General features: G+C 45.9%; 2 protein-coding genes across 2 annotated transcripts in view; both read left to right on the top strand.

The window, feature by feature from the left end:
• Positions 1–993, top strand: part of LOC149434337 (NACHT, LRR and PYD domains-containing protein 10-like) — a 61,094-nt gene extending 60,101 nt beyond the window's left edge. Inside the window, exon 9 of the mRNA XM_089663799.1 lies at positions 825–993. Coding sequence (XP_089519925.1) covers positions 825–993 — 169 coding nt within the window. The remainder of the gene's footprint in view (positions 1–824) is intronic.
• The window catches only part of LOC149434336 (NACHT, LRR and PYD domains-containing protein 3-like), a 319,711-nt gene that overhangs the window by 275,428 nt on the left and 31,352 nt on the right, over positions 1–12,931 (top strand). Inside the window, exon 10 of the mRNA XM_089663800.1 lies at positions 11,162–11,326. Coding sequence (XP_089519926.1) covers positions 11,162–11,326 — 165 coding nt within the window. The remainder of the gene's footprint in view (positions 1–11,161; positions 11,327–12,931) is intronic.

The following is a 12,931-nucleotide window of genomic DNA, read 5'->3' as shown; positions in this document are numbered from 1 at the left end:
TGTGTGAATCACTCTTCAGTGCCCAAACACAAGCCAACACAGTGTACACTTCTCATTATAGTAAGGAGTGGGTACCCTTACCAACAATCCCAAATAATCACGCCTATAATATAATCCAATAACTGGTGAGAAATGGCCCCCCTGTAGATCTCCACACGGCCTATACAGTCTCCATGGCACTACCTGGATTCATCAGCCATAGTACTCCATGTGTCCCCATACACCTCTTGGCCACCACCAGAGGGAGACTCCACTCCAAACCAGCTGGACTGGTGGTGGCCAAGAGGTGTATGGGAGAATCTGAACTTAATGTAATGAGTGATCAGAACGTCAAACAAATTCTCTTCATCTGGCGTGCTATTCAGTTCCGGAAGATCTCCCCATTACTGAACATTTGTTACCTAGCGCCATGACGTCCTATGAGTACAGAGCTCTGATCAGCAGAGATAAATAGAATATCAGATACAATCCTCCCGTCCAATCACTAGCAATGCTGATTCTGGCCTCACACTGTCTGCTGATCCCATTCATGCTCTATACACAAGGAGATGATAGCACAATACGAGTCATGTCAGTGGTATTCTGTGCTCATCCTGTGTATGGAGATATCACCGTCTCTACACATGGAGGACAATATTGGGGGGTCTACTCCATTATAACATTTGTCTTATAAAATTCTATTTCCTGGAGATTTATAAAGTGATCGAATATAAATGATTCCAATAAAGAGAAATGAGTTCCATCCATGTAGAGAATAGTTCCATTCATTCCTGGGGGGGGAGGGGGGATTCATTTCCTTCTGGTAACATTCTTCTCTTCTACAGATTGTCCTGTAATGACCTGACAGACAGTTTCTGCCCCCACCTGGCATCTGGAATAAGAAATAACCCGACACTGAGGACACTGAACCTGTCTAGGAACAATCTGGAGGGTCCTCATTTCAGGGATCTGATGGCGGCTCTGACAACAAGCCGGATAGAGGAATTACAGTGAGTATAACAGGATTATTTAAATAAAACCACTTCCTAAATAAATATACAAATTCAACTCCTCCACAGCACAATCACCACCTTCACCCCTGAAGATGTGTAAAATAATATAATACAGAAAATGCTACTAAATAGTTGGAAACTCCTCAATAACACACTACAAGTGAAGTCCAATCCCTAATAAGTCCACAAAATATAAACCATAGCCTTCCTGTGTAATCACAGTGAAAAATTGTGTCCAAAGGAAATAGAAATCCTTCCAAAGATTTCCACGATAAATGTCCCCTCAAAAAAAGAAAAACATCACATAGTGCATTATCTTTTATAATCTACATATAAACATGTGACATCACTCAAGTGAGTATCCCATCAAAACTTTGCAGTGAAAAATAGTGAAAAAGTGTAAAAAAGAACTGTGAATGAAACGGTGAAACAACACTGTGTGTGTGAATCACTCTTCAGTGCCCAAACACAAGCCAACACAGTGTACACTTCTCATTATAGTAAGGAGTGGGTACCCTTACCAACAATCCCAAATAATCACGCCTATAATATAATCCAATAACTGGTGAGAAATGGCCCCCCTGTAGATCTCCACACGGCCTATACAGTCTCCATGGCACTACCTGGATTCATCAGCCATAGTACTCCATGTGTCCCCATACACCTCTTGGCCACCACCAGAGGGAGACTCCAATCCAGCTGGTTGACTGGACTGGTGGTGGCCAAGAGGTGTATGGGGACACATGGACTTCACTTGTAGTGTGTTATTGAGGAGTTTTCAACTATTTAGTAGCATTATCTGTATTATAATATAACAGGACTGACTGAGACAATCATATCAGGATCCAGGGAGAGCAGATATAGTGAATGCGGGGTCCTGGGAGAGTGGATATAGTGAATGCAAGGTCCAGGGACAGCGAACATAGTGAATGCAAAGTCCGGGGAGAGAGGATATAGTGAATGCAGGGTCTGGGGAGAGCGGATATAGTGAATGCGGGGTCCGGGGAGAGCGGATTTAATGAATGCAGGGATCGGGGAGTTCGGATATAGTGAATGCAGGGTCCAGGGAGAGCGAATATAGTAAATTGCGGGGTCCAGGGAGAGCGGATATAGTGAATTCAGGGTTCGGGGAGAGCGGATATAGTGAATGCGGGTCCCGGGAGAGCGGAAATAGTGAATGCAGGGCACGGGGAGAGCAGATATAGTAAATGCAAGGTCAAGGGACAGCGGATATACAGTCAGATCCATAAATATTGGGACATGGACACAATTCTAACATTTTTGGCTCTATACACCACCACAATGGATTTGAAATTAAACGAACAAGATGTGCCTTAACTGCAGACTGTCAGCTTTAATTTGAGGGTATTTACATCCAAATCAGGTGAACGGTGTAGGAATTACAACAGTTTGCATATGTGCCTCCCACTTGAAAGGGACCAAAAGTAATGGGACAATTGGCTTCTCGGCTGTTCCATGGCCAGGTGTGTCTTATTCCCTCATTATCCCAATTACAATGAGCAGATAAAAGGTCCAGAGTTTTTTTCAAGTGTGCTATTTGCATTTGGAATCTGTTGCTGTCAACTCTCAAGATGAGATCCAAAGAGCTGTCACTATCAGTGAAGCCATCATTAGGCTGAAAAAACAAAACCAACCCATCAGAAAGATAGCAAAAACATTAGGCGTGGCCAAAACAACTGTTTGGAACATTCTTAAAAAGAAGGAACGCACCGGTGAGCTAAGCAACACCAATTGTGTTGATGTCCCAATATTTATGCACCTGACTGTAGTTAATGCGGGGTCTTAAGAGAGCAGATATAGTGAATATGGGGTCCGGGGGGAGGGGATATAGTGAATGCAGGGTCTGGGGAGAGCGGATATAGTGAATGCGGGGTCCGGGGAAAGCGGATATAGTGAATGCGGGGTCCGGGGAGAGCGGATATAGTGAGTGCGGGCTCCGGGGAGAGCGGATATAGTGAATGCGGGGACCGGGGAGAGCGGATATAGTGAATGCGGGGTCCGGGGAGAGCGGATATAGTGAATGCGGGGTCCGGGGAGAGAGGATACAGTGAATGCGGGATCCGGAGAGAGTGGACATAGTGAATGCGGGGTCCGGGGGAGTGGATATAGTGAATGCGGGGTCCGGCGGGGTGGATATAGTGAATGCGGGGTCCGGGGAGAGCGGATATAGTGAATGCGGGGTCCGGGGAGAGCGGATATAGTGAATGCGGGGTCCGGGGAGAGCGGATATAGTGAATGCGGGGTCCGGGGAGAGCGGATATAGTGAATGCGGGGTCCGGGGAGAGCGGATATAGTGAATGCGGGGTCCGGGGAGAGCGGATATAGTGAATGCGGGGTCTGGGGAGAGCAGATATAGTTAATGCAGGGTCCGGGGAGACCAAATATAGTGAATGCAGGGTCCAGGGAGGGCAGATATAGTGAATGGGAGGTCCGGGGAGAGCGGATATAGTGAATGCAGGGTCCGTGGAGAGCGGATATAGTGAATGCAGGGTCCGGGGAGAGCGGATATAGTGAATGCAGGATCCGGGGAGAGCGGATATAGTGAATGTAGCGTCTGGGGAGACCAGATATAGTGAATGCAGGGTCAGGTGAGAGCGGATATAGTGAATGCAGGGTTCAGTTAGAGCAAAGATAATGAATGCGGGGTCCGGGGAGAGCGGATATAGTGAATGTGGGATCCGTGGAGACTGGATATAGTGAATGTGAGCTCCTGGGAGAGCGGATATAGTGAATGCAGGGTCCGGGGAGAGCGGATATAGTGAATGCAGGGTCCGGGGAGAGCGGATATAGTGAATGCAGGGTCCGGGGAGAGCGGATATAGTGAATGCAGGGTCCGGGGAGAGCGGATATAGTGAATGCAGGGTCCGGGGAGAGCGGATATAGTGAATGTAGCGTCTGGGGAGACCAGATATAGTGAATGCGAGGTCCTGGGAGATCAGATATAGTGAACACAAGGTCAGGTGAGAGCGGATATAGTGAATGCAGGGTTTAGTTAGAGCAAAGATAGTGAATGCGGGGTGCGGGGAGAGCGGATATAGTGAATGTGGGATCCGTGGAGACTGGATATAGTGAATGTGAGCTCCTGGGAGAGCGGATATAGTGAATGCAAGGTCTGGGGAGAGTGGATATAGTGAATGCAGGGTCCGGGGAGAGCGGATATAGTGAATGCGGGGTCTGGGGAGAGCGGATATAGTGATTGCAGGGTCCAGGGAGAGCAGATATAGTGAATGCGGGGTCCGGGGAGAGTGGATATAGTGAATGCAGGGTCCGGGGAGAGCGGATATAGTGAATGCGGGGTCTGGGGAGAGCAGATATAGTGAATGCGGGGTCCGGGGTTTAGTAACACTCTACATTTAGTTTGGTATCTGTATAAATAGATGACATTAAAGATGCTCATACATGGGAGAATCTGATCTTAATGCAATGAGTGATCAGAGCATCAAACAAATTCTCTTCATCTGGCGTGCTATTCAGTTCCGGAAGATCTCCCCATTACTGAACATTTGTTACCTAGCGCCATGACGTCCTATGAGTACAGAGCTCTGATCAGCAGAGATAAATAGAATATCAGATACAATCCTCCCGTCCAATCACTAGCAATGCTGATTCCGGCCTCACACTGTCTGCTGATCCCATTCATGCTCCATACACAAGGAGATGATAGCACAATACGAGTCATGTCAGTGGTATTCTGTGCTCATCCTGTGTATGGAGATATCACCGTCTCTACACATGGAGGACAATATTGGGGGGTCTACTCCATTATAACATTTGTCTTATAAAATTCTATTTCCTGGAGATTTATAAAGTGATCGAATATAAATGATTCCAATAACGAGAAATGAGTTCCATCCATGTAGAGAATAGTTCCATTCATTCCTGAGGGGGGGGGGATTCATTTCCTTCTGGTAACATTCTTCTCTTCTACAGATTGTATGATAATCACCTGACAGACAGTTCCTGCCCCCACCTGGCATCTGGAATAAGAAATAACCCGACACTGAGGACACTGAACCTGTCTGGGAACAATCTGGAGGGTCCTCATTTCAGGGATCTGATGGCGGCTCTGACAACAAGCCGGATAGAGGAATTACAGTGAGTATAACAGGATTATTTAAATAAAACCACTTCCTAAATAAATATACAAATTCAACTCCTCCACAGCACAATCACCACCTTCACCCCTGAAGATGTGTAAAATAATATAATACAGAAAATGCTACTAAATAGTTGGAAACTCCTCAATAACACACTACAAGTGAAGTCCAATCCCTAATAAGTCCACAAAATATAAACCATAGCCTTCCTGTGTAATCACAGTGAAAAATTGTGTCCAAAGGAAATATAAATCCTTCCAAAGATTTCCACGATAAATGTCCCCTCAAAAAAAGAAAAACATCACATGGTGCATTATCTTTTATAATCTACATATAAACATGTGACATCACTCAAGTGAGTATCCCATCAAAACTTTGCAGTGAAAAATAGTGAAAAAGAACTGTGAATCAAACGATGAAATGACACTTTGTGTGTGTGAATCACTCTTCAGTGCCCAAACACAAGCCAACACAGTGTACACTTCTCATTATAGTAAGGAGTGGGTACCCTTACCAACAATCCCAAATAATCACGCCTATAATATAATCCAATAACTGGTGAGAAATGGCCCCCCTGTAGATCTCCACACGGCCTATACAGTCTCCATGGCACTACCTGGATTCATCAGCCATAGTACTCCATGTGTCCCCATACACCTCTTGGCCACCACCAGAGGGAGACTCCACTCCAATCCAGCTGGTTGACTGGACTGGTGGTGGCCAAGAGGTGTATGGGGACAGATGGACTTCACTTGTAGTGTGTTATTGAGGAGTTTTCAACTATTTAGTAGCATTATCTGTATTATAATATAACAGGACTGACTGAGACAATCATATCAGGATCCAGGGAGAGCAGATATAGTGAATGCAGGGTCCTGGGAGAGTGAATATAGTGAATGCAAGGTCCGGGGCGTGCGAACATAGTGAATGCAAAGTCCGGGGAGAGAGGATATAGTGAATGCGGGGTCCGGGGAGAGCGGATTTAATGAATGCAGGGATCGGGGAGTGCGGATATAGTGAATGCAGGGTCCAGGGAGAGCGAATATAGTAAATTGCGGGGTCCAGGGAGAGCGGATATAGTGAATGCAGGGTCCAGGGAGAGCGGATATAGTGAATGCGGGGTCCAGGGAGAGCGGATATAGTGAATTCAGGGTCCGGGGAGAGCGGATATAGTGAATGCGGGTCCCGGGAGAGCGGAAATAGTGAATGCAGGGCACGGGGAGAGCAGATATAGTAAATGCAAGGTCAAGGGACAGCGGATATACAGTCAGATCCATAAATATTGGGACATGGACACAATTCTAACATTTTTGGCTCTATACACCACCACAATGGATTTGAAATTAAACGAACAAGATGTGCCTTAACTGCAGACTGTCAGCTTTAATTTGAGGGTATTTACATCCAAATCAGGTGAACGGTGTAGGAATTACAACAGTTTGCATATGTGCCTCCCACTTGAAAGGGACCAAAAGTAATGGGACAATTGGCTTCTCGGCTGTTCCATGGCCAGGTGTGTGTTATTCCCTCATTATCCCAATTACAATGAGCAGATAAAAGCTCCAGAGTTTTTTTCAAGTGTGCTATTTGCATTTGGAGTCTGTTGCTGTCATCTCTCAAGATGAGATCCAAAGAGCTGTCACTATCAGTGAAGCCATCATTAGGCTGAAAAAACAAAACCAACCCATCAGAGAGATAGCAAAAACATTAGGCGTGGCCAAAACAACTGTTTGGAACATTCTTAAAAAGAAGGAACGCACCGGTGAGCTAAGCAACACCAATTGTGTTGATGTCCCAATATTTATGCACCTGACTGTAGTTAATGCGGGGTCTTAAGAGAGCAGATATAGTGAATATGGGGTCCGGGGGGAGGGGATATAGTGAATGCAGGGTCTGGGGAGAGCGGATATAGTGAATGCGGGGTCCGGGGAAAGTGGATATAGTGAATGCGGGGTCCGGGGAGAGCGGATATAGTGAATGCAGGGTCCGGGGAGAGCGGATATAGTGAATGCGGGGTCCGAGGAGAGCGGATATAGTGAATGCAGGGTCCGGGGAGAGCGGATATAGTGAGTGTGGGGTCCGGGGAGAGCGGATATAGTGAATGCAGGGTCCGGGGAGAGAGGATATAGTGAGTGCGGGGTCCGGGGAGAGCGGATATAGTGAATGCGGGGACCGGGGAGAGCGGATATAGTGAATGCGGGGTCCGGGGAGAGCGGATATAGTGAATGCAGGGTCCGGGGAGAGCGGATATAGTGAGTGCGGGGTCCGGGGAGAGCGGATATAGTGAATGCGGGGACCGGGGAGAGCGGATATAGTGAATGCAGGGTCCGGGGAGAGCGGATATAGTGAATGCGGGGTCCGGGGAGAGAGGATACAGTGAATGCGGGATCCGGAGAGAGTGGACATAGTGAATGCGGGGTCCGGGGGAGTGGATATAGTGAATGCGGGGTCCGGCGGGGTGGATATAGTGAATGCGAGGTCCGGGGAGAGCGGATATAGTGAATGCGGGGTCCGGGGAGAGCGGATATAGTGAATGCGGGGTCCGGGGAGAGCGGATATAGTGAATGCGGGGTCCGGGGAGAGCGGATATAGTGAATGCGGGGTCCGGGGAGAGCGGATATAGTGAATGCGGGGTCCGGGGAGAGCGGATATAGTGAATGCGGGGTCCGGGGAGAGCGGATATAGTGAATGCGGGGTCCGGGGAGAGCGGATATAGTGAATGCGGGGTCCGGGGAGAGCGGATATAGTGAATGCGGGGTCCGGGGAGAGCGGATATAGTGAATGCGGGGTCCGGGGAGAGCGGATAAAGTGAATGCGGGGTCCGGGGAGAGCGGATATAGTGAATGCGGGGTCCGGGGAGAGTGGATATAGTGAATGCAGGGTCTGGGGAGAGCGGATATAGTGAATGCAGGGTCCAGGGTTTAGTAACACTACATTTATTTTGGTATCTGTATAAATAGATGACATTAAAGATGCTCATACATGGGGGAATCTGATCTTAATGCAATGAGTGATCAGAGCATCAAACAAATTCTTTTCATCTGGCATGCTATTCAGTTCTGGATGATCTACCCATTACTGAACATTTGTTACCTAGCGCCATGACGTCCTATGAGTACAGAGCTCTGATCAGCAGAGATAAATAGAATATCAGATACAATCCTCCCGTCCAATCACTAGCAATGCTGATTCCGGCCTCACACTGTCTGCTGATCCCATTCATGCTCCATACACAAGGAGATGATAGCACAATACGAGTCATGTCAGTGGTATTCTGTGCTCATCCTGTGTATGGAGATATCACCGTCTCTACACATGGAGGACAATATTGGGGGGTCTACTCCATTATAACATTTGTCTTATAAAATTCTATTTCCAGGAGATTTATAAAGTGATGGAATATAAATGATTCCAATAAAGAGAAATGAGTTCCATCCATGTAGAGAATAGTTCCATTCATTCCTGGGGGGGGGGGGGGGATTCATTTCCTTCTGGTAACATTCTTCTCTTCTTCTACAGATTGTCCTCCAATCACCTGACAGACAGTTCCTGCCCCCACCTGGCATCTGGAATAAGAAATAACCCGACACTGAGGACACTGAACCTGTATGGGAACAATCTGGAGGGTCCTCATTTCAGGGATCTGATGGCGGCTCTGACAACAAGCCGGATAGAGGAATTACAGTGAGTATAACAGGACTGACTGAGACAATCATATTCTGGGACAGATTAACATTCAATTGTCTAAATCTTCGGATCTTCTCTAACTCTGTTATCAGCAATAAATTAGACTTTTTCTACATCTGGCCATAAGTGGATCAAATATGGACAGGTTTAGTAAGGACCAGCCGAGATCTGACCCATCTATGGGCAGGCTGGTTGTACTGAAGTTGATCCGTCAATCACATTCAGTACAACCGTCCTCTCGGACTTTTTGCATTCGATCACTGCTGGAGGTCTATAGCAGCTAACAGTGATCAGTGTTCTGCTGGCAGGGAAGGCTTCCTGTTGGCAGAACACAGTTGTGCGGCAGGAGTGATTCCCCCATCCATTCTGACTGTGTTGATGGGAGGATTGAGCAATTGTCTTTCTTTCCACCCGTAGTGGAAGGAAAGAATATTGTATAGTCTGTAGCTTACTTAAAGCTCCCCACACACAGTACAGTCTGATCTTACAATCTTCTTTACCTCCATTGCCTAATTGGATACAAACTGACTGGATACATTGGGTAGGTCCTCATATGATATGAAGTTGTACAAACAGCATAATATCAGATGGTAACATGGTGACCCTATAGACTATAAAATGTAACCATTAAAGTGTTACTAAACCCACAACAGTACAATCAGTCTGTAGATGCAGTAAAGCGTGCTTGTGATACTCACTGTGGGACCTAAGGGGTTAATCCTCTGCATTGTATAAAAAGGCCGATTGATCCTTTCTGCTCAGTTCCTCCTTTTTTTCAAGAGACCACCTCTTATCTTCTGATAAGACAGACTGATCCGTAGCCATTTTGCACATGCTCAGTTTAGTGTGTATTGGAAGGGGTTTATTTTTTTTTTCCTTGGGAGGGTGAATATGATCAGCACAGGGCCAATCAGCCCTTTCCAGACAGAGATCAGGGGTTCTGCATCCTCCTATAAGCTTTAACCAGTCCTCTGCTGGACACTAATAGAAATCAAAAGACTGCTATATACTGCTGATGATAAAAGGTATTTAGCAGTTTATATTTACTAAAATAATTGCATTTCCATGTTGTGTGTACTGTGGAAGACCGGATATATTGAATGCAGGGTCCGGGGAGACCAGATATAGTTAATGCAGGGTCCGGGGAGACCAGATATAGCGAAAGCGGGGTCCAGGGAGGGCAGATATAGTGAATGCAGGGTCCGGGGAGAGCGGATATAGTGAATGCAGAGTCCGGGGAGAGCGGATATAGCGAATGCAGGGTCCGGGGAGAGCGGATATAGTGAATGCAGGGTCTGGGGAGACCAGATATAGTGAATGCAGGGTTCAGTTAGAGCAAAGATAGTGAATGCAGGGTCCGTAGAGAATGGATACAGTGAATGCGGGGTCCGGGGAGAGCAGATATAGTGAATGCGGGATCCGTGGAGAGCGGATATAGTGAATGCGAGGTCCTGGGAGAGCAGATATAGTGAATGCAGAGTCCTGGGAGAGCGGATATAGTGAATGCGGGGTCCTGGGAGAGCGGATATAGTGAATGCAGGGTCCGGGGAGAGCGGATATAGTGAATGCAGGGTCCGGGGAGAGCGGATATAGTGAATGCGGGGTCCGGGGAGAGCGGATATAGTGAATGCGGGGTCCGGGGAGAGCGGATATAGTGAATGCGGGGTCCGGGGAGAGCGGATATAGTGAATGCGGTTTCCTGGGAGAGAGGATATAGTGAATGCGGTTTCCTGGGAGAGCGGATATAGTGAATGCGGGGTCCGGGGTTTAGTAACACTCTACATTTATTTTGGTATCTGTATAAATAGATGACATTAAAGATGCTCATACATGGGAGAATCTGATCTTAATGCAATGAGTGATCAGAACATCAAACAAATTCTCTTCACCTGGCGTGCTATTCAGTTTCAGAAGGTCTCCCCATTACTGAACATTTGTTACCTAGCGCCATGACGTCCTATGAGTACAGAGCTCTGATCAGCAGAGATAAATAGAATATCAGATACAATCCTCCCGTCCAATCACTAGCAATGCTGATTCTGGCCTCACACTGTCTGCTGATCCCATTCATGCTCCATACACAAGGAGATGATAGCACAATACGAGTCATGTCAGTGGTATTCTGTGCTCATCCTGTGTATGGAGATATCACCGTCTCTACACATGGAGGACAATATTGGGGGGTCTACTCCATTATAACATTTGTCTTATAAAATTCTATTTCCTGGAGATTTATAAAGTGATGGAATATAAATGATTCCAATAAAGAGAAATGAGTTCCATCCATGTAGAGAATAGTTCCATTCATTCCTGGGGGGGGGGGGGGGATTCATTTCCTTCTGGTAACATTCTTCTCTTCTATAGATTGGATGATAATCACCTGACAGACAGTTCCTGCCCCCACCTGGCATCTGGAATAAGAAATAACCCGACACTGAGGACACTGGACCTGTCTGGGAACAATCTGGAGGGTCCTCATTTCAGGGATCTGATGGCGGCTCTGACAACAAGCCGGATAGAGGGATTACAGTGAGTATAACAGGACTATTTAAATAAAACCACTTCCTAAATAAATATACAAATTCAACTCCTCCACAGCACAATCACCACCTTCACCCCTGAAGATGTGTAAAATAATAGAATACAGAAAATGCTACTAAATAGTTGGAAACTCCTCAATAACACACTACAAGTGAAGTCCAATCCCTAATAAGTCCACAAAATATAAACCATAGCCTTCCTGTGTAATCACAGTGAAAAATTGTGTCCAAAGGAAATAGAAATCCTTCCAAAGATTTCCACGATAAATGTCCCCTCAAAAAAAGAAAAACATCACATAGTGCATTATCTTTTATAATCTACATATAAACATGTGACATCACTCAAGTGAGTATCCCATCAAAACTTTGCAGTGAAAAAGTGTAAAAAAAGAACTGTGAATGAAACGGTGAAACAACACTGTGTGTGTGAATCACTCTTCAGTGCCCAAACACAAGCCAACACAGTGTACACTTCTCATTATAGTAAGGAGTGGGTACCCTTACCAACAATCCCAAATAATCACGCCTATAATATAATCCAATAACTGGTGAGAAATGGCCCCCCTGTAGATCTCCACACGGCCTATACAGTCTCCATGGCACTACCTGGATTCATCAGCCATAGTACTCCATGTGTCCCCATACACCTCTTGGCCACCACCAGTCCAGCTGGATTGGAGTGGAGTCTCCCTCTGGTGGTGGCCAAGAGGTGTATGGGGACACATGGAGTACTATGGCTGATGAATCCAGGTAGTGCCATGGAGACTGTATAGGACGTGTGGAGATCTACAGGGGGGCCATTTCTCACCAGTTATTGGATTATATTATAGGCGTGATTATTTGGGATTGTTGGTAAGGGTGCCCACTCCTTACTATAATGAGAAGTGTACACTGTGTTGGCTTGTGTTTGGGCACTGAAGAGTGATTCACACACACAGTGTTGTTTCACCGTTTCATTCACAGTTCTTTTTTTACACTTTTTCACTATTTTTCACTGCAAAGTTTTGATGGGATACTCACTTGAGTGATGTCACATGTTTATATGTAGATTATAAAAGATAATGCACTATGTGATGTTTTTCTTTTTTTGAGGGGACGTTTATTGTGGAAATCTTTGGAAGGATTTCTATTTCCTTTGGACACAATTTTTCACTGAGATTACACAGGAAGACTATGGTTTATATTTTGTGGACTTCTTAGGGATTGGACTTCACTTGTAGTGTGTTATTGAGGAGTTTCCAACTACTTAGTAGCATTATCTGTATTATAATATAACAGGACTGACTGAGACAATCATATTCTGGGACAGATTAACATTCAATTGTCTAAATCTTCGGATCTTCTCCAACTCTGTTATCAGCAATAAATTAGACTTTTTCTACATCTGGCCATAAGTGGATCAAATATGGACAGGTTTAGTAAGGACCAGCCGAGATCTGACCCATCTATGGGCAGGCTGGTTGTACTGAAGTTGATCCGTCAATCACATTCAGTACAACCATCCTCTGGGACTTTTTGCATTCGATCACTGCTGGAGGTCTATAGCAGCTAACAGTGATCAGTGTTCTGCTGGCAGGGAAGGCTTCCTGTTGGC

Source organism: Staurois parvus, unplaced genomic scaffold (assembly GCF_062004578.1).
Source record: "Staurois parvus isolate SC_StPar_1 unplaced genomic scaffold, SC_StPar_1.0 ptg001769l, whole genome shotgun sequence".
Lineage (NCBI taxonomy): Eukaryota > Metazoa > Chordata > Amphibia > Anura > Ranidae > Staurois > Staurois parvus.
This window is presented reverse-complemented; position numbering and strand designations above follow the sequence as displayed.